We start from the raw sequence: 21420 nt of genomic DNA, 5'->3' as shown, positions 1-21420 counted from the left end.
AGTTCTGTCTTCACGGAGGCAGATACAATTAACTTCCCAGAAATGCTAAGGAATCAAGGGTCTAGTGAGGAGGAGAAATTGAAGGAAATCAGTATAACTAGAAAAATAGTGTCGAAGAAATTAATGGGAATGAATGCCAATAAATCCCCAGAGTCTAATAATCTACATCCCAAGGTACTAAAGGGGATGACATGGAAATAGCTGATGCATTGGTTGTCAGTTTCCAAAATTCTGTAGATTCTGGAACAATCTCGGTAGATTGGAGGGTGGCAAATGTAACCCCACTATTTAAAAAAGAGGGAGGGAGAACACAGGGAATTACAGATCGGTTAATCTAACATCAGGAGTAAAGGAAATACTAGAGTCGATTATAAATGATGTGATAATAGGACACTTAGAAAATATCAACAGGATTAGACAAAGTCAACATGGATTAATGAAAGGGAAATCATGTTTGACAAACCGACAGAGTTTTTTGAGGATGTAACTAGTAGAATAGCTAAGGGTGAACCAGTGGATGTGGTGTATTTGGATTTTCAGAAAACTTGTGATAAAATCTCACATAAGAGATTAGTGTGCAAAATTAGAGCCATGTGATTGGGGGTAATATCTTGGGATGGATTGAGAACTGGTTAGCACACAAGGAACAAAAGACAAGAAACAGAAACATAAATGGATATTTTTTTGAAATGACAGGTGGTGACTAGTAGAATCCGCAGGTATCAGTGCTTGGGCCCCAACCATTCACAATATTCATAATTGATTTGGATGAGGGAATCAAACGTATTATTTCTAAGCTTGCCCTCTTTTTAGGTCAAACCAAATAAACAAACTCAGATTAAGTCGGGACAAAGTAAAAGGGGCAGCTCCCCAAAAGGAGGGGGAACAGCCCGAACAGAAATCAAAGTACAAAGGAAACTTAAAAACATCAAATTAAAATGTGATTGTCAGGGTCAATAATGCACCCCAACCCCTGCGGTGCCCAACGGGCGCGGAAGGCGTCAACCACGCCCGTGGACACTGCATGCTCCCCCTCCAGGGACACCCGGCCGCGAACGTAGCCACGGTAGATGGGAAGACAGTCAGGATGGACGGCCCCCTCGATCGCCTGCTGCCTGGACTGATAAATGGCGTGTTTCGCCAGGCCCAGGAGCAGGTTCACGAGGAGGTCGCCATCCCGACCCTCCCCTCTCTGCACCGGGTGGGGTTTTTTTCTTGATAACACGAAACATAGAGGGGAATGTTAAGAGGTTTCAAGGTGATTTGGACAAGTTGAGTGTGTGGGCAAATGTATGGCAGATGCAGTACAACTTGGATAAATGTGATATTTTAGATGGAGAAACAGAATGCAGAGTATTATTTAAGTGGTGATAGATTGAAGAGACCTGGGTGTCCGAATACACCAGTCACAAAGTGCAAGCATGCAGGTACATCAAACAGTTAGGAAGGCAAATGGTATGTTGGCTTTCATTTCAAGATGACTTGAGTACAGGAGCAAGGATGTCTTACTGCAGCAGCACAGGACATTGGTGAGACCACACCTGAAGTAGTGTATGTAGTTTTGGTCTTATTTAAGAAAGAATGTACTTGCTGTGGAAAGAGTGCAGTGAAGGTTCACCACACTGATTCTTGGATTGGCAGGATTGTCATATGAGAAGAGATTGGGTTGACTCTGCCTGCATTCAATGTAATTTAGAAGAACGAGAGGGGATCCTATTGAAAAGTACCAAGTTTTGACAGGACTGGACAGACTGAATGCAGGGATGTTGTTTCCTCTGGCTGAGAGATATAAAACAAGGGGTCACAGTCTCAGGATATGGGGTAGGCTATTTAATCTAGATGAAGAGGATTTTTTCTCTCAGAGGGTGGTGAACCTGTGAAATTCTCTACCACGGAGGGCTGCAAAGGCCAAGCCACTGAATATATTTAAGGGGGGGGATAGATTTCTAGACTTGAAAGGTGTCAAGGAGTATGGGGAGAGCACATAAGTATGGTATTGAGATGCAGGATCAACCAATATCATATTGAATGGTGGAGCAGGCTCAAAGGGCAAAATGGCCCCTGTTCCTAATTTCTATGTTTATACGCTTCTTTGTAATGTAAACACTTGCACCAATTTGTGCACTATGATACACTCCAGATAATTAATTAATTTTTTGGTGCTGATTTAAGGATAAATGTTGGCCACTATGCTGGGGAAACAACCTGCTTTTTCACCATGTGATCTTTTACCTTTGGTTGAAGATCCTCATTCAAAAATTTACATTTCCTACAAGTACTAATCACTTAGTACATACTGCACTCAATTGTCAGCCTTGATTATGAATTCAAAATCTGCCGTGAAGTTTGAAGCTGCAACAAGTGCTACCAAACAACCAGATTGGCATTCAAATGATGACACTGCCCAAAGTAATAAATTGTTTGTCAACTTCTTTGGGACATCAAGGCTGTAGTGGGGCATTCTCTAAAGAGGAAAGCAGGGCACTCAGATTAGTTTTTTGCCAAAGTAAAATACTACCACTTCTGGAAATCTGAGCTACAAAAAGAAAATGCAGGAAATACTCAGCAGGCCAGGCAGCATCTGAGGAGACATTTCAGGCTGATAGAATCACTCAATTCTGATGAGAGGCTCTTTCTGTTGTGCTGCAAAAGAGCAGCACAGACACCACATATGGACACCACTAAAGAACATCTTTTGTCTTTGCAGCACGGTGACTAACACTGCTGCTTCACAGCGTCAGAGACTCAGGCGTGGTTCCCGGTTTGGGTGACTGTCGGTGTGGAGGTTGCACATTCTCCCTGTGTCTGCATGGGTTTCCTCCCACAGTCCAAAGATGTGCACATTAGGTTGATTTGCCATTCAAAATTGCTACTTAATGTCAGGGGGACTAGCAGGGATCAGCCATGATCTTATTGAATGGCGGAGCAGGCTCAAGGGGCTAGATGGCCTACTCCTGCTCCTATTACTTATGTTCTTATGTTCTTAAATATGTGGGGCGATGGGCTGGAAGGAATTGTGGTCAGTGCAGACTCGATGGACCGAATGATCTCCTTCTGCACTTTAGGGATTTTATAAATGTAAGCCATTCCTGTCTTTCTGGTACAAGCCTAAAATATTAACACAGGAAATTTGACTGAAGTTTAGCCACTGCAGGTGGGTGAGCACATGCTGAGTTGAATAGGGATGAGGAGGATTTGGGAATTGTGCTGTTTTAAGATTTTCCTACACACTTGTCAGATAAGCATCTGTATTCCTAAAATTTAACGATTTGCCTTTTCACTCCTTCCCTTTCAAATACCCACGTCCATAAATGATGGTGGAAATATTTGAACCTTTCTACACCTTAACTGGAATGAGATTCACACAATTTGGTTCCGAACTTTGGACGTGTAAATCAGCAGAGTATGTTGGACGTCTGTGTTTTAAATAGTTTGTGATGATGAGATTTAACTCGGATTAGGATTTGAATTTGCCTTTCATCCCAGGGCTCGGGATGGGGGGAGGGAAGGAGGCACTTACCTTGGCGGTGAGCAAACAGCGGGCCGGCTGTCAGGGAAAGGGCCTCCTCGGCCCCAATCAGCCACAACGAGAGGACCAGGCTCAGGAAGGTGGCGGTGGCGCTCGGCAGTCGGACGGCTCTGATCCTGGGCCATAGCCGCTGCCCGCAGCCCCTCCACGTCCCCGGCGGGCTCACCATGGCTGGGGATGGGATGGGGTGGAGGGGGGGCGGCAGCGGTCGGTTACTCGAGGCCCTCCCTCCCGGTGAAGCCGAGACCCGGAGCCTTACGGCGGGGGGGAAGAGAGACACAGAAAGACACCTCCACCACCCCCCGAAAAAAAACCTTGAGGGCCTAGCGCAGATCAAAGCCTGAGGGGGAATTGCACTTCACAGACCCCACAAAACAGGCCGGCCTCCAGCCAAAAACCCCGCCGTGCCGGCTCGGGAGAGGCTGCCTTTATGCACCGGGCCGCCACACACTGAGGTTGGGGCGGATTTGGATGATATGTCAGTTAAAGCCATCATTTTAAAAAGTAAGGAGCGGGGTATTTATTTCCAGTCAGTTTTTGTTTGCTGCAAACCCCTCGAGGGTCAAATTCCCCGGTAAACATGGGGGAGGGGAAGCTGACATGATTCAAGGGAGGGGAAAAAAATGTTTATAAAACAGGATGGAAGAGTGACTGAGAGGCGAGGAGGGAGGGAGGAAAGGAAATGGCCGCCGCGTTTCCATCGCGACCGCCTCCATCCCGGAGCCACAAACATAGCGCCACATTCTCCCCATTGTTCCAGCCCAGCGGCTGAGGGCGTCACGCCGCTGACGTCAGCGCGCCGCCGTCACCCGCCCTTTAAATAGCGACGTGGAGGCGGCCATTTGCATAAGCCTCGGCCGCGATTCGGCGGATCAGAGGCCGAGTTTACCCCTCCTCCCTCGCTAAGCCTGCTCCAGCTTCATTTTAATTTTATACATAACAGAATCACCAAGGGAAAGGAAACAAAAAGGAACTCCCTGTTTTCTTGGCCGAGAAGTCAAACCCCGCCCCTCAAAGTGGTGGATTATTTTTTTTTAAAAACGTAGAAAATATTTCCGGCGCCAGTTGCGCAAGGCGCCAAATTAAGTGGTTGAGTCCGGCGAGGCTCCGCGCAGGCGCGTTTCGGCAGTCAGAGGTCGGTGAAGATGGCGTCGACGGGTAAGAGGGAGTTTGTAACTGTTGGCATCGGATTTAAAGGCGCTGGGCCGCCCGCACCCGCCGCCGGCCTCCCTCGCACGGCTCCCAGGGCCGCCGGCCTCTTCCACATCGCACCCTATCTCTTCCTTTTTCTCACATCTTGTCAAGTCTTACCGGGGAGTTTTTTTTTAATTCCCCTCCCCCACCCGGTCGCGATTCGGGGCCCAAGGCCTCAAACATCGCGTGTCGGAGGAGGGGGGGGGGGGAGGGGAGACGCCGGCCAGCCGTTGGGGCCTATGTGTATATGTGTGTGTTTGTACCCCCGACACTCCCCCTACCCCCGCAAGACCCCCCCCCATCCCCCGGAACGCAGCTGCGCCACAAAGCCCCAGGGGCGCCGTGCTGCTCCTCCGCCGCTTGTCCCCGGCCCTCGCCCTTGGAGAGAGGCCGCCCAGGCGGAGTCTCTCCGGGGCGGAAGTGCCTTTTCTTTCAATCCGTTAGCGTCGAGGCCTACTTACCTTGTGGGGGGGGTGGGGGGAGGATTAACCTGTTAAGTGCATCTTAATGAGTTATTTTCCGTGGGGAAATATCGACTAGTTTCTGAATTTTTCTTTCACCACCCCCTCCAATGTACGATTAAGTTGATTTTTTTTCCCAAAAAAAATTTTCCAACTTTTTTTTTAAAAATGCGATTTTTAAAAATCCCTTAAAAATAGTTAAGTGGGACCGTTTTATTTGTTTTAGGGTAGTTTTGTTTTAAATTTGGGTTTTTAACTAAGCGTTTGGCACTCTGCCAAAATGGAGTCGCGCACACAAACCGAAAATTCGTTTTTTCTTGTTGTTGGTTTAAAGGTGCTGTTGGGACAGCGGGTCTAAACAAAACAATTTAAATACATTCCACGAGTTTGTGATGCGGCAAAATTTGACATTTGAGTCCAATTTTAAAAGAAAATATTTGTGTACTGTACCGAATGTTACTCGTAAACGCTCCCAATGATTTTAGTCGGGATCAGAGCGTTCGCAATTATGCAGCGAATGAACGTGGTGGGGGTTTTCGGCCTCTTCAATACCTTTTCACTGGGCACTGTGTGACCTCCTGTTGGAAGATTTATGACTGAATAGCTTCGGCTTCTGGTCGCTCAATAAATTTGAAAACTTGGCTGGTATATTTTTACTTGTATTTAGTATTGGTTGCAGTACTATAATTACCAAATAAAGCTATTCAATCACACGTCCTACTGAGCGAAGACCTAAAGTGAAAATGCTTTCCCCGAGCGCCATAAAATGGGGCCTTTTAAACCTTTTTGCATGTGGAGATTGACATTGAAATTCACGTTGCCTGTTAACTGTGGTGTTGTCCATGACCAGATAACGCTGATCAACTTAAGTTTCATTTAAGTTTTGGGGGGGGTGGAATTGGAAGTTTAGTTTTTCCTGTTAGAAAATGCATAATTCAACTGATGCTAATGTTGGGGCTTCTCAAGAAAGGCTGACCAAATGTTGCTCATACGAGAAAGGAAAAGCATGCTTCCAAATGTTCAGTTAATTACAATATTGTATTATTTCAATCTTTTTATAAAATTTATCACCAAATTTAAATGATGGATTTATGTACTAATCCCCTTCTAGATATTGGGTTGGTAATGTTAGCACACATTGAGTTATCGATACTGATGCTGAAACCATCTTTGGCCATTAACACGAAGAAAAAAATTTGGATGAATGACATATTGGCAGAATGAAGAAAGCTTTACTGGGCCTGAGTGGGAACTGCTAATCCTAGCAGTCATAAAGTTTGAACATATCTCAATAGACACCGCACATGGGGTATCTACTCTTGATCCCCCTTTTTTTGCAGGCATCAAAAGTAATAGAAAGTGAGATTTATTACAGTAAAGCCTGAAATAATTCTTCCACCAAAAGTTGTAGCTTCTAATATTCCAACTCAAGAAAACAAAATACACCAAGGGGAGAGGTTTCTGTTGGCTTATAATTGCATATCACAATACAAAATGTAGTTCTTCTTGAAGGATGTGGGAGAAAGATATTCTGATACATGCAAGTTTGTATACTTATTAGCTTTTGTGTGCTTTAACTTTCCCCTTCAATGTGGGAGGAAGAGCTAACAAGTACAAACGTAGCATTTGAAAATACATTTATTTATGGAGCTGTTGATCTGGGGCTTAAATTATCATTCCAGTGTTGCGATGTATGTACACAATGATATATTTTTGCTGATCTTTTCTCTTGTAACATTCAAATGCTTATGTGCATACTGAGTTTGATGCAAAAACTGAAATGGGGTAAGGGATGAGCAATTTTATAAATGTATAATTGAGCAGTTTTGGTAATAAAAATTAATTATAGTTTTATATTCACATTTCAAACACCAAATGTAGCCATTTTTGCATAACTTCTATGTACTTAAGTATTGGGTAATTTTTAAAGGGAATGAAACTGGCATTTAAGTATAATACACTGCAAATTGATATTTGACAAACAAATTTGCCATTCCAAATGTGTTTGGCTATGAGTTCATGTTTAGTAAATAAGTATTAGTTCACTTTCAGTGTAGCTGAACGAAAATGCTGCTAAAACTTGCCTGTAGCTCTTGTACAATTGCATTATGTTATGGACTAATTTAGAGACTAGCAAGGATCCACGTTCAAGCCCATGTCTTCAGTGCATTAAGTAACAGCATGTTCTTGATGCAAGCACAAGTGAAGAAAGGCAGGCCCAAATCCATGTAATCTTGTACTCTTGAATTAACATTACCTTTGGGCTTGAACTCCAAATTTTAAGTAACTAAGATGGTTGTATCCTTGTTCACAATATAATTGTTCCCATAGTGTCATCTTAGGTCCAATATATCACTTTTTATTTTGTGCATTGGCAACTGTGTATTTAGTCATTTGGCACCATTTTGTTGAGATTGCCAGTGTTGCAATGACTCCAAGATATACCAAAACCTTTAAAATGGTGCTCCTTAAATGTTTTGAGAGGATACAGTCTCCTAATCCAAGTAACCTTCAAGTATCTATCTGTTTCATTTGCTCTTTCTCACCTCTTCAGGGGAGGTGGGAAATCTGCTGAGAGAGTTACAGGTGCCCCAGTGTATTGTCATTGTACAAATACTGGCATTGTCTAGAGGGTTGCACGAGGAATCCTAGCCACTTGATGGTTAATACTATTTTAATCGATATTAATCTTTCTTTTGAATGAAATGGGAGTAACATTTCAAATAATTTGATAAGTTTCAATCTTTGGTATTCTGTAAAATGAGAAACCTATTTCAATCAACTTTGTATAATTAGTTGAGGAACTCCTTTCTTTTTGTAGACTATAGTACCTACACTCAAGCTGCAGCTCAACAAGGGTAAGTGCTACTTCAAAATCAAATATTTATACTATCTATGTTTGTTTAAAATCAATTGCTTACTAGATTAGTACACTAAGGGGGTTGTGTTTATGTTGACCAGCCTAATTATATATTATATATATAATTTCAATGATAGCTTCCACTTGTGACTATAACCAAATTGCTCAGTGTTCTCCAGGTTACAAAGAGGAAATCATTCATTCTGCTATATCTTTCAAATTTCCGATATATGCTTTCAAAAAAACCCTGATTGGGGATGCTGCCTGCTGTGAGAGTTTCCTATCCGCATTTTATTTATATTCAGTTATGACTAATTTAAACAATCCACCAATATTGTTTCATTTAAAACTTAGTCTGCCGCAAAACCTTGTTTCATAGAATGTATTTTTAAAATGATTTTGAAACGTGGAAAGTTCACTGATAAAATGTACAGAAAACAAATTTTGCTACTGAAGAACTAAATTTGAAAAGCTGCTCTTAGGTCGTAGCCTGTCAGTGGTATTTTGCATATGAGTACCAAATGGACATTCGTAGAAAATATTACAATGTGAAAAATATCTTGTTAGTTGCATTCAATGATCATGCTTGGAAAGGGAAAAACAACACCGTTTCCTATGTTTGACAATTTTTTAACAGTCTGATGATGCTGGCTTTTTGATGGGGTTGTGTGTGGGGTGACTCCAGATCTCCAATGCCTCCTGTCTGGCTTTCTTGTGAGGCTCAACTGAATATTGTCTGAATAATTTTTACATAGAAGAAATTACAGCAGCATCCAATCCTTAACTAACACAACCAGTATGTTTTCTAGCAGATGTTGCACTTCCTGTAGTTGAATTCTTCCTGCTAATAACCATAGGGTGCAAAGACCAATTCTTGATACCAGCTATCTTTCAAAGAATTGAATGCAAGACCATCTGGTTTGTATAGCTTTGCCCCCAGGGGGCTATTGTGATATTTTGACCAAAGTTGGCAATACTTGGCAACATGGGAATAGATACTGGATATCTATGATGCTGTGCACTTGAGGTGGTATCATTGATCTAATGTCAAATTCCTCTAGCGTTACATATTTAGGTAGCCCTTTTTCATGGATCCTATTCAGGATCTCTATGACCTGATTGCTTGTTAGAAGAGGAATGGGTGTATACTGGGACCACTACTCCCTGTGCCTATAGTATAAATCTTATTTCCTTCCTTGGTAGTCATTGGGGATTCTGGACTGGATGCAATGCCCTCTAGTCTGAGCTGTCTAATAGTGTAGTAACATTTGAAATTCAGTCTTGGATAACTGACCAACCTTTTTTCCTCCAAGTGCAGGGAAGGCTTTTGATGGGGTACTTGGAAAAACAAGTCAATTTTATTTATTTATTTAACTTGGTTCTGTAACCTTTAATATCAACATGGGTAAGTAAATTTATGGTACAGATCAGTTATGATCTAAATGAATGGTAGAACATGCTTACTTGTTTCTTGCTTCCTAATCCTTTCTGGTTGTGTTGAATTATCTTTGGGAGGACAGTTGCGTTAATGGTTACTTGATGGTTATTTAGACAATGTGAAGACTTCCACTGTTCATCTTACAGGTATGGAACCTATGCAGCTCAGCCTGCTCAAGCATATGGACAGACAACCCAAGTAAGACTTTTAAGAAAACTGTTTTGCAATCTCATTGTGTTAACCTAGCAGTAAATCTTTAGTGATTCTGACAATTATTTTCAAATTCATCAATTTGTCTACTGCAGACCTGACTTGAAAGTTATTTTTCTAAACATTTGCAACTAGGCATATGCGCAGCCAAGTTATGGAACCTATACCCAACCCACTGATACTACCTACACTCAAGCGCAAACAACTGCAGCTTACGGACAGACAGCATATGCTACTGCATATGGGCAACCTCAAACTGGTAAGAGTTAATCTGTGTTTATAATGTTCCCCATTTTGAATATATTACTTATAATCTTTTTATTCCTGTCTTTACTTTCTTAGGTAGAAGGGATATTTATGATATTCTGAACCTGTATCTTTTTTTTTACTGCTGTCTGTTGTTCTTGGGTAGAAGGGACAAGTGCAGGTTAGAGTGCCTGGTCATTGTTGCATGATTTGTTTGTTTTGTCACATTACTGCTTTACATCAAGAAATGAAACTTCATTTTGTCATGCATGCTCGGTGTTGTTGCTGGACTTGTATTGCATCATTGTGCTACAGGAGACAGTAAATCACACAGGAGTAACTGGAGGTTCATAATTCACCTAAAATTGCACCAATCAGTAGCAAGACTTAAATCACTGGCCCTTTGTTTTATATTTTTATAGTTCCTAACATTTCAAGTTTGAAATAGTGCAACCTATAGTTACATTGAATCATAGAATCCCTACAGTACAGAACAAGGCCATTTGGCCCATTGAATCTGTACCGACCACTATCCCACCTAGGCCTGTTGAGATTTCTCCACAATTTAAGCAGGCATACTATGAAAAATCTCACGTTCTCAATTCCACCAGTTAAATTCTAGGTACTTTTTTTTTGCTGCAGTTGAGAATGGTAATTGTTTACCTCCTGATATAACATTGGAACCAGGAGGATAGTACTACAAACTTAAGGGGATGTATGCAGTATTCATATTGGTAGCTTACTATAGTGAGGTAGAAATGTACAATATTGTTTATTTCAGCATTTGATTACCCCTCATTGACATTTAGTTGAATTTAGGAGACATAACATTGGAAGGATGGGTTGGAGACAGCACTAGTTTAGGTGGATCAGGTGAATTCCTTACTGCTTCAACTCAGTGTCACATTGCCTTTTATTGAATAATATTCATCCTAATTAGTTAGAATTTTCTGCTCGTCCAAAAAGAGCGGTATCAGAAAATCCATGATGAATAAGGAGGCATATAGTTGTGCTAGACAACAGCATTCTGTTGTCTAGCACAAACCCGTTGGCTTATTCCTGGGATAGAGGAATGGGTGAATTGATTTTCAGTTTGTTACTATACTGAGAAATCTGGACATGTGCACTTGATGTTTAGGAGAGCCACATTTCCTTGGCTAAATGCCCATTGCTGTTAAATAGCCAATTGTACAGTCCTGCACAAGCAAAATAACTACTGGAGAGAAATACTAAAATGTTTCTAGCAATTAGGGAGGCAACTGCCTTGAGAGATGATTGACCAGAGGATCCATCTGTTTGACTCCAGGCTCATGTGCATCCTCCCTTAATCCACCATTGATGGCTCAGCTCTCACTAACCTGAGCCTCATGTTCTAGAATTCCCTTCCCAAGCCCCTCCATTTTGTTATCCTTTATAAGATCACCTTCAAAACCTACATCTTCCACTGCTTTTGGTCATGTTTCCTAATCGCTCCATGGCTCGGTATCTGTTCTTCCTCAGGCCTCTGAAGCACTTTGGAGCATTTTACTATATTGAAGCCACTATATAAATGCAAGTCTTTGTATTCTATTCGGGGGGGGGGGGGGAATGACTGCATTTGTGTAGCCTGTGTATTGGATGGCGTACTGTACAGTACTGGTTTTATGTTGCTGCACATTTCTATCCAGTTAATTCACAATATAGTACAATGAGTAGCATTTACATGTTTCAACATTAAATGCCATAAAATAGATGTTGTTCAATTATGTTTTTGTGCATTGTGTAAATTCAGAGCTGTAGAGAAAATAAAAAATGTTTTGCTATGCTTTTTAAACAGGTTATAGTGCACCAATTGCACCTCAGGCTTATAGCCAACCTGTGCAGGCTTACAGCACAACTGGATATGACAGTGCTGCCACCCCTCAAGCTACATATGGGCAGCAGCCCACCTATGGTCAACAGCCTACTTATGCTGCATATGGGCAGCACACAGCTACAACCGTTGCACCTACCAGGTATATTTCTTACACTTTTAAAATTTCAGCACAGGAGGGAAAGGAAGCCTGTTGGTAGTTAGAAGTGGAGCTGTATACTTTCAAATTCAATTTCTGCACCCTGTCAAAAGAACAGGCTATTCAGTCTATAGTGTCTGCCAAGTGAAACGGATTGCAACAGTTGTAAGTGCATACCCAAGTACTTTGCAATTGCAATGAGGTTTTCTACTTCTACCATCCTTTCAGACTGAGTTCAAACTCCCTTCATCTTTTTTTAAAAAAAAATTCCTCCACTCCCCTCTAATCCTTCTACCAATTTCTTGAAACCTATGCCCTTGGTTGTTATATTTTAAGGGAAAGTCCGCCAACCTCTTTCAATTTTGTACACTTGAATTAGATCACTCCTGAACCGGGTAAATGCGTGGGAGATGGGCTTGGGTAAGATCTGTTGAAGACTAGGCTAAGATGTTCCATTCCTGGTGACAATCTCGTAAGTCTTCCCTACCCTAGTGTCATCGCACTCTGTGTGATATAGTGACTGGAGCTTATGCTGTGCTGTAGCAGTGACCGAACCGTGTTTCATACAGTTGTAGCATAACCTCCCATTTGCTACTTTAATCACCTTGTCTATCTTGACTTGACTTAAGGGGTTATTGTACATGCACTCCAAGGTTCTTCTATTCCTCTACACAATTGATCTCCCCATTCTCCTCATTGGTACCAATATGGGCTACGAGCTCTGGCATTCATACCCTTTCAATATTATACAGCCACCCGAGAGCTGTTTGTAGCCCTGGCACCAGGAAGCAACCTATCCCCGAATTACACCTGCTGCTGCAGAAATGCTTGTGTGTTAGTTTTAAATCTTTAGAATTCTGGTAGTTGGGTGGCAAAGCATAGAATTGGAGCCACATTCAAACTGCTGTTTATATTGTGCACATGCAACAACCTTTTTATCAGGACATGTGAGTCCACAATTAATGCCCATCATCTGAATGCAATTAATCATCAATTTCTGATGCAACTCTTTCCTCTCCTTATCTCAGTACAACTGAATCTACCTTGCTTTTGGCTGTTCTCCCCAGAAGCCATTACTGCAATGTTTTAAGCTGCATAGTTGAGTTATCCTTTTTCTGGTTTAGTTTTTCCATTGAGGCCACAAGTCTATAATTCCATACCTTGTTTTGATTTATATTGTACTTATTATCTGTTTCTAATGTTTGTAAGTATGTGCATGTTTTTTGCAACATTTCAAATGTTGAAAATCTTTTAGTTATATAGCACAATTGGTCTATGTGATTCAAAGTATCCTTGTATTTAAAAAAAGTTCAAATAATTTCACTTGTATTTGATTATTGGAAACACAAAAGTATATTCATCAATGGCTAGTTTCAGTACAAGGTACGATTAACTTGATCTTAACTACTCTAGTTGGATACTATGAATGTTTTGCTTCAAATCAAATCTATTCTGTTTTTCCAAGTGTTGAGAAGATCGCTATTGGAAGCTTTGCTAGAAATTAGAAAAGAATTTGTAATCACTGATGAAATAAGAAATGTTAATGTAGTTAGGAATGAAGTGGTGAACATTTACCTTGTTGAAAATTTCAGGTTTGGATCCTGAGCTGGTTGAATACATTCTGATGATGCACATTCATTTTGTAGACGCATTAATTTGATTAATTTGAAAATGTTTGCCCTGCACAAAATCTGATTCTCTTTTAAAAGTGGAGGAAACATGTCTAATTACCCACTTAACTTTCAGAGCGCAAGATACTACAAAGCAGGATGAATATAGCCAACCAAGTACTGGGTATGCCCAGTCCAGCGTGGGATACAGTCAGACAAATTATGGATACCCTCAAATGAGTGTGCATGGTGCTTATCCTCTTCAGCCTCCCAGTGCCCCTCCATCTTTCCCTCCTACAAGGTAAATATTGTTTGGCTGCTGTATTTTAAGGAAATTTCAGGTATTATCAAATTGAGTTGTTTAGAAGGCTTCAACCTAGATTTGGGCTCCCTCAGTAACTGTCACGTGAAGCCTGGAGAGAACCTATTTTCATTGGGGGATATTTTACAAACTATTTTCTTTTCCCAAACACTTGCCTGTAAAGCATTGTAAGGCTGCTGACCTCTAGATCAGTTAACTCTTAGCAGTCTTCAAGTCTTGAATGTTCAGTTAATCGCCACCAAATAATCTTGATGAACTGATAGAAATGTTTTGCACAAAGAATACTCTGCTTCTGTGCTTTGTTCTGACAAAGGGCCTGTTCCTGTGCTGTAATTTTCTTAAAACAGCAGATTGCTTATAGCACAGAAGGGAGTCCATTTGACCCATCCTATCTGTGCCAGCTCTTTTGCATCCCAGCTTTTCATAGAAAGAAGAATCATAGAAACCCTACAGTGCAGAAAGAGGCCATTGGGCCCATCGAGCCTGCACCAACCACAATCCCACCCAGGCCCTACCCCCATATCCCTACATATTTACCCACTAATCCCTCCAACCTACGCATCTCAGGACACTAAGGGGCAATTTTAGCATGGCCAATCAACCTAACCACATCTTTGGACTGGATGGAAACCGGAGGACCCGGAGGAAACCCACGCAGACACTAGGAGAGTGTGCAAACTCCACACAGACAGTGACCCAAGCCGGGAATCGAACCCAGGTCCCTGGAGCTGTGAAGCTGCAGTGCTAACCACTGTGCTACCGTGCAGCCCCCATTACCGCTTTTAACCATCTTCCTGCAAATCAGTCTCCCAAGCACATGCCAGTTGCCTTTTGCAATTTGTCATGGAATGTGATTCCACACTTTCAACCTTCTGAAATCTCTCATTTCCCAGACACAGTACAGCACAGGAACAGGCCCTTCGGCCCTCCAAGCCTGTGCCGATCATGATGCCCTAATTAAACTAAAAAAAACCTTCTGCCCATATTCAGTCTGTATCTCTCTATTCATTTCTTCCTTATTTATGTACCCATCCAGATGCCTCTTAAATTTTGCTAATGTGCTTGCTTCCAGCACCACCACTGGCAGCACGTTCCAAGCACCCACCACACTGTGTGAAAAGCCCCCCTGCATGTCTCCTTTAAACTTTCCCCCTCTCACCTTGAACCTGTATCCCTTTGTAATTGACACTTGCACTCTAGGAAAAAATCTATGCCTCATAATTTTGTAGACTTCAATCAGGTCTCCCTTCAGCCTCTGTCTTTCCAGTGAAAACAATCCTAGTTTATTCAACCTCTCCTCCTCGGCAACACCCTCGAGACCGGACAATATCCTGGTGAGCCTCCCTAGTGCACTCTCCAAAACTTCCACATCCTTTTGGTAGTGTGGTGACCAGAACTGCAATACTCCAAATACAGCCTAACCAAGGTTTTATATAGCTGCAACATGATTTGCCAACTCTTGTACCCAGTGCCCGCTGATGAAGGCAAACATGTAATATGCCTTCTTAATCACTTTGGCCACTTGTGTTGTCACTTTTAGGGAACTGTGGACGTGCACGCCCAGATTTAAACGTTATGACCTCTCATTACTGACCCACTTGCCAAAAACATAATTTGTTTATAGTTACAGCAGCACCACTCAAGCAACTGGCTATGATCAGAGTACTTACAGCCAGCAGGCCAGCTATGGACAACAAGGGAGCAGCTATGCACCACCGCCGCCCCCAACTGGAGGCTACACCCAGCAGCAACCACCTTCAGGATTTGGTCAACAATCTAGCTATGGACAACAGACTGATTATAGCCAACAAAGCCAGTACAGTAAGTTAAGTACTTGTGTTTGTATGTGTCTCTCGCAACTCTAAAGTGATAGTAGTAATATCCCATTTCTAGCTTTGGATGTTTTATTATGCCTACTTAGACAAGAGTAATTGTCATCATTTGTGGAAAGTAGGAAGGGAAGCAATGAAAATATTATGGATGGGGAGGGTTAATTTAACCTACACGAATTTCTTCTCTCTTTCCACCACCACTCCCCCTCCCCCTTTCAGTAAACAGGTGTTTTTGATTTGCTTTCCCCTCTATAAGCATTAGTATGCTTCCCAACCCCTCCGTTTTGATGTAATACAATTCGCACAGTAAACTCAAAAGGGTTAGATCATTTGCGCGCACAAACAAGGGAGGCAAGTAGCACTGTTGCCATCTTTACACTTATAGAGTAAAAGAGTGCTAAAGTTTATTTATTAGTCACGAGTAGGCTTGCATTCAAAAGTCATGACGTTACTGTGAAAATCCGACGCCTGTTCGGGTACACTGAGGGAGAATTTAACATGGCCAATGCACCTAACCAGCACATCTTTGTACTATGGGAGGAAACCGGAGCACCCAGAGGAAACCCACGGAGAATATGCAAACTCCACACACAGTGACCCAAGCTGGGAATTGAACCCAGGTCCTTGGCGCTGTGAGGCGCAGTGCTAACCATGCCACTGTTGTTTCGCATGGGTACAGAGTCAAAAGTCCGTTGAGGTATCTAGTCTTTACTGAGGTGTGAGCCAATCAGCACTGTCTTCTCATACTGTATAAATTTGCTATCCTTTGGATTTGTATTCTTGCAAAGTGTCCTCATCGTTCCAAAATGAAAAGCTTTAATAAAAGATGTCCCTTTCCAGAAATACCCCAGTTCTGCTTATTTTCTTGTGGTATTGACTTCACACGATGGGATAGGAATTGAAGAGATGCATTAGTCACTTAGGTGATGGTTCAGAAGTTCCTGTGAAAACGATGTTAGATGGAGCCAAGTATTTAGTCTGGGCAGGACTCATTGAAACTAGAAGCAGGAGTAGGCCATTCGGCCCTTTGAGCCTGCTCCGACATTTTGATCATGGCTGGTCATCAAATTCAATATCCTGATTTCCCCCCCCGCCTCATATCTCTTGATCCCTTTAGCCCCAAGAGCTATATCTAATTTCTTGAAATCAGACAACATTTTGGCCTTAATCACATTCTGTGGTAGTGAATTCCACATTCGCTGCTCTCTGGGTGAAGAAATTTCTCCTCACCTCAGTTCTTTCCTCAAACTATGACCCCTAGTTCTGGACTCCCCCACCATTGGGTACATTCTTTCTGAATCTACCCTGTCTAACCCTGTTAGAATTTTACAAGTTTCTGTGAGATCCCCTCTCACTGTTCTAAACTCCAGTGAATATAATCCTAATCAACTTAGTCTCTTCTCATATGACAGACCTGCTATCCCAGGAATCAGCCTGGAAAACCTTCGCTTTACTCGCTCTATAGCAAAGACATCCTTCCTCAGATAAGGACACCAAAACTGCGCACAATACTCCAGGTGTGGCCGCCCTATAAAATTGCAGCAAAACATCCCGATCCCTGTACGCAAATCCTCTTCCTATGGAGGCTGATGTACCATTTGCCTTCTTTACTGCCTGCTGTACCTGCGCGCTTACTTTCAGCGACTGGTGCACGAGGATCCCAAGGTCTTGTTGAGTATCCACCTCTCATTTATACCTATTCAAGTCATTGTCTTTCTTTATTGCTACCAAAGTGGATAATGTCACATTTATCCACATTATATTGCATCTGCCATGCAGATGCCCACACACCTAGCCTGTCCAAATCACGCTGAAGCACCTCTGCATTCTCTTCACATTTCACCCTCCCACCCAACTTTGTATCATCTGCAAATTTGGAGATAATACATTCAGTTCCCTCTTCCAAATCATTAATATATACTTTTCTGTGGTGCTGTTGGTTAGATAGTATTGCATGCTGAGATTTTACAGTACAGCAAGACAATATTACTGGTGCCACCAATTTGTCACATGACTCCCATCTCTCCACGCCACCTTTAACAAAGGATGTGTATCCCTTGTCTGGGTCCCCCATAAAGAAAGGGCCCTTTGTTCTGGCAGATTAGCAGTTGGTCAGCCTGGATTCTGAAATGCAGATGGTCTTTCTTTATTTCTCTGAAACCCACGGGGTGTTAGTGTCTCTTCAGAAATAACGAGGTGAGCTTCCCTGATACTACCAGATGGCTCCTTCTGTTTGTGGGTCAAACATAGTTTCAGCCATTTTAAAAGGGCTGTGTCCAATTTTTAAGATTTTACATATTGCCATGAGAATATTGATATATTTTATTAATATTTCCAGCAAGAGACATAAGCTCCTCAAAAGACAAAAAGCCAGTTGCTAGTTAATAACTTGGAAGCAGTGACTTCTATTGGACAAATGGGATAACACTGTTTTCTAACTCAATTGAAATTTTTCTAGATGATGTGATCAAAATGAACAATTGACAAAATGGCTATTTAATTCAAGCTCTTTTAGAATTAACCACAGTTCTGATGCATCCTTTTTTATCATGAGTAATAATGCAAAATAAAAGTAAATTCATAATCAGTGTCTTGGAACAGAGAAAGTAAGTTGTACAGAAGGTAACAACTTTTTATGTCTAAATGCATACATTGCTTGTTAAGAAACTAACTACTCAAATGTTACCCAGGTACATACAGGCAGGAGCAGCCATCTACTAATAATATGAGTGGATATGGACAAGACCAGAGTAGCTATGGAGCGCCAACCAGTAGCTCTGACAATCGGAGCAGAAGTCGTGGGAGCTATGATCAAGGAAGCAGAGGAAGTAGTTACAGTAGAGGTGGTCGGAGTGGACGAGGTGGCATGGGGTAAGATGACCTCTTTCTTTTAGAGAGATTAATACAAAAAAGATCAACCCAAAGTAACAATTAACAATACTGGGCTGAAAGTGTTTAGCCTTTCTGAAGTACCTCGCAGAATGTCCTTCCAGAACTGGCCGGGTTCCAGTTACCTGTTTTGCAGTCATTTGAGAACCAGATGTCCCTATTCTAAAGATTGTGTCTAACTGTAAAATAAATATATCCATATTTTTGCATCTAATTTTTGAAAATCTTTCAGTGGCCTACTTTAAAATTTCATTCGAAACCTTTAAGTAAAATGATTGCAATTTTCAGCCCTGGTTCTAATTTTCCAAAGGCAATGTCCAACCTCTGTGGAATAATTTACCCTTACCAATGAGCTTAATCTAATTACCACCTCAAGTAGAAAGTAAACGTTCAGACAGAATTATGTATGTAGCCTTAATTTGCCTTATGGCTCCTTTTAAAATTATTTTCTAGAATGAGAAAATTCATATGCTAGTAGTTGAAAACTGGTCAACACCTCAGTCGACCTAATCCAAATTACTTTTCCAACATTTTACCTGTTAAAAGATTAAGATATGGTGTAAAGTGCAGCAACCACTGATCCACATAATTCAGACATTGCCTTTTTCTGGGTGAAACCTTTAATCCTGAAAGAAACACTTGCTTTTAAGTGTTTAATATTGTCTCCCAATTTTTTAAAAAACAGTATTGCCTTAAGATAGGTGAGAACGCAATGTGCATTTCTTGCAGTGTTGAAATTTGGAGTTTCTCTCAAACATAACTACATCAATCTAGTTCCTATTTTGGGAAGAGGAAAAGCTTGGAACCTTCTTCCATCTAGGTATTTTGCTTAATTTCTGAGGAGTATAAATTAATAAAACAAAATTGTGGGATACAAGTGTTACATCCTTGTTAAATTCATTTAGAGTTTCATTTGGAGCTTGGGTTTCATTTTTAATGTGCATTTATTTACTGTGTGCCAGCATAGGCTTTGCATTATGCATATGCCACATTTCATTTTAAAATAGATGTAGCAATTTTTGAAAGTTGGACTCCTTGTGGCAAGTTTTTTGTTTTTCTTGCTGACAGCCTCCAAATGCAGAAATAAGCTGGTTGCTGCGCTCCCTTCATAGGGGAATATGATAAAGGTTTCACTTTTAAATTTGGACGTTAACTTGACTTGAGTTAATAGGGTTTCCATTTGCCAGGAAGTTACTGTAGTGTTTTTTTTAATGTGTAGTGATGTGCTAAGTAATGTTCACAAACCATTTAGCCCTAAATCCTTTGTGTGCTTTTGCCTAAGAATATATAGGCAATGGAAACCCTATAGTCTTTGCATTTTAAAAACTCAGTTGTATTTATATATTAATCAACAAGGGAGCTGAAAGCATTATCGGGATATGCCTTGTAGTAATAGGCAGGGTCAGTGGAAAATATGAGTGTTTTTTCTCCGGTTTTTTCCCTTAAAATTGGACTTGCCAGTAAGAGTATACTAAAATTACACTTCAAAAAAAATCTCTTAATTCAAGATCATAGCCAGTAAGAGTATACTAAAATTACACTTCAAAAAAAATCTCTAATTCAAGATCATATCACTGCACAACTCATCAAATGGGCATTGTCTTTTTTCACTAAGTGCCTAAAATGGTTGTCAACCATTGAATTGCCAATACCAAATTTGTCGTTCTGCACAAATATTTACTTTAGGAATGGTGTTTTAATAGTCTAGCATTTACTCCCCTGATGGTTTGAGTGCATACACTGTAAAATGTGGTATTGAGCTTTACAGCCAATAAGTCTTTAATTTGGTACAAACCAAGGATTAGCCAGTCTCAGTTAAACATGTTGACTAGCCTTAATTGTCAAGGGCTAGAGAGGTGGGGGGATATTAGCCAGATTTGCTCCTGTTGAATAACTCAGTGACTTCTCCTGGAACTGTGGGATGCAAATATCTGGGGAGAATGAGCCCTCAAACATTGCTGCCAAACTCTTGTGTGAAGAGTGGCCATGTGGATGATGCATCAGAAAGCTGTTGGCAATAGAACCTTATCCCACAACATGCCAATGCTTTCAGAAAGGGAGGCAATCAATGGAAAAGTTTGTGCATATTTATCATTGAAAACTGGTAAGCGTTTTTTCTTGAGCACTTAACTGAGAATCATTCCATATAATGCACAACCATGGGTATGCATACTCTAGTTCCACTGACCCTGGCAACTGGATGTTACTTATTATAACATACTGGTGACCACTAAAAGGTATTCGAGTGACTCTTGGCATCCTCAGTAAATGCAGTTTTGGCACTTGAGTGGATTGGGTAACTATTTCAAATCTGTTACACTCATTCCACCACACACTCGTATCCCATTTATTACTGCTACATTGATAGCAAACAGCAAATTTAGGAGTCCTCAGAGTTGCCAATCCAGGATTCAAATAAATGAAGGTAAGTATCCTCTGTTTTTTCCACGTACAGAGGTACAAAATCAAAGCTGCAGCATTGTCTGTGCCTTAAACTCTGAAATTGCCTGTGATCCCACGATTCTGTGCATTATAATGAAAACACAAGTGATTGTCTTGGTGGTATCCTTCCTAATGAGGGAAGCTTGGTGTAATACATTTTAATAACCACTGGTTCTGTTAAATGCAACAGATTTAAAAAGAAATTGTCCATCGATGGGCACGTGGACAAACAGCTTAATTTCCCACATTGGTGACAATAATTAAATACCCTGCTAGTATCTGAAGCAGACCAATTTGAAATGTTGGTGACTGTATTGATATTTAAATACAAATGTGACTTACTGGGCTATATTTAAAGACCACTTGTGAGTAAATGTACACAATGTGTGACCGAGC

General features: G+C 41.2%; 2 protein-coding genes across 3 annotated transcripts in view; one reads left to right on the top strand and one right to left on the bottom strand.

Moving 5' to 3' along the window:
* The window catches only part of rhbdd3 (rhomboid domain containing 3), a 28612-nt gene extending 23964 nt beyond the window's left edge, over window positions 1-4648 (bottom strand). The window contains exon 1 of the mRNA XM_078227414.1: window positions 3521-4648. Within this exon, the coding sequence (XP_078083540.1) occupies window positions 3521-3698 (178 nt within the window). The 5' untranslated portion in view covers window positions 3699-4648. The remainder of the gene's footprint in view (window positions 1-3520) is intronic.
* LOC144502961 (RNA-binding protein EWS-like) overlaps window positions 4374-21420 on the top strand; it is a 32723-nt gene continuing 15676 nt past the window's right edge. The window contains exons 1-8 of one of the 2 annotated variants that reach the window (XM_078227399.1): window positions 4374-4687; window positions 8006-8042; window positions 9629-9680; window positions 9828-9951; window positions 11755-11932; window positions 13676-13840; window positions 15486-15682; window positions 18384-18564. In XM_078227399.1, the coding sequence (XP_078083525.1) occupies window positions 4675-4687; window positions 8006-8042; window positions 9629-9680; window positions 9828-9951; window positions 11755-11932; window positions 13676-13840; window positions 15486-15682; window positions 18384-18564 (947 nt within the window). In that variant the 5' untranslated portion in view covers window positions 4374-4674. The remainder of the gene's footprint in view (window positions 4688-8005; window positions 8043-9628; window positions 9681-9827; window positions 9952-11754; window positions 11933-13675; window positions 13841-15485; window positions 15683-18383; window positions 18565-21420) is intronic. The other variant, XM_078227400.1, reaches the window with a different exon arrangement.

Source organism: Mustelus asterias, chromosome 13, assembly GCF_964213995.1.
Source record: "Mustelus asterias chromosome 13, sMusAst1.hap1.1, whole genome shotgun sequence".
NCBI classification, from domain to species: domain Eukaryota; kingdom Metazoa; phylum Chordata; class Chondrichthyes; order Carcharhiniformes; family Triakidae; genus Mustelus; species Mustelus asterias.
Note: the sequence above shows the minus strand (reverse complement) of the source record. Positions and strands in the feature narration are given on the sequence as shown.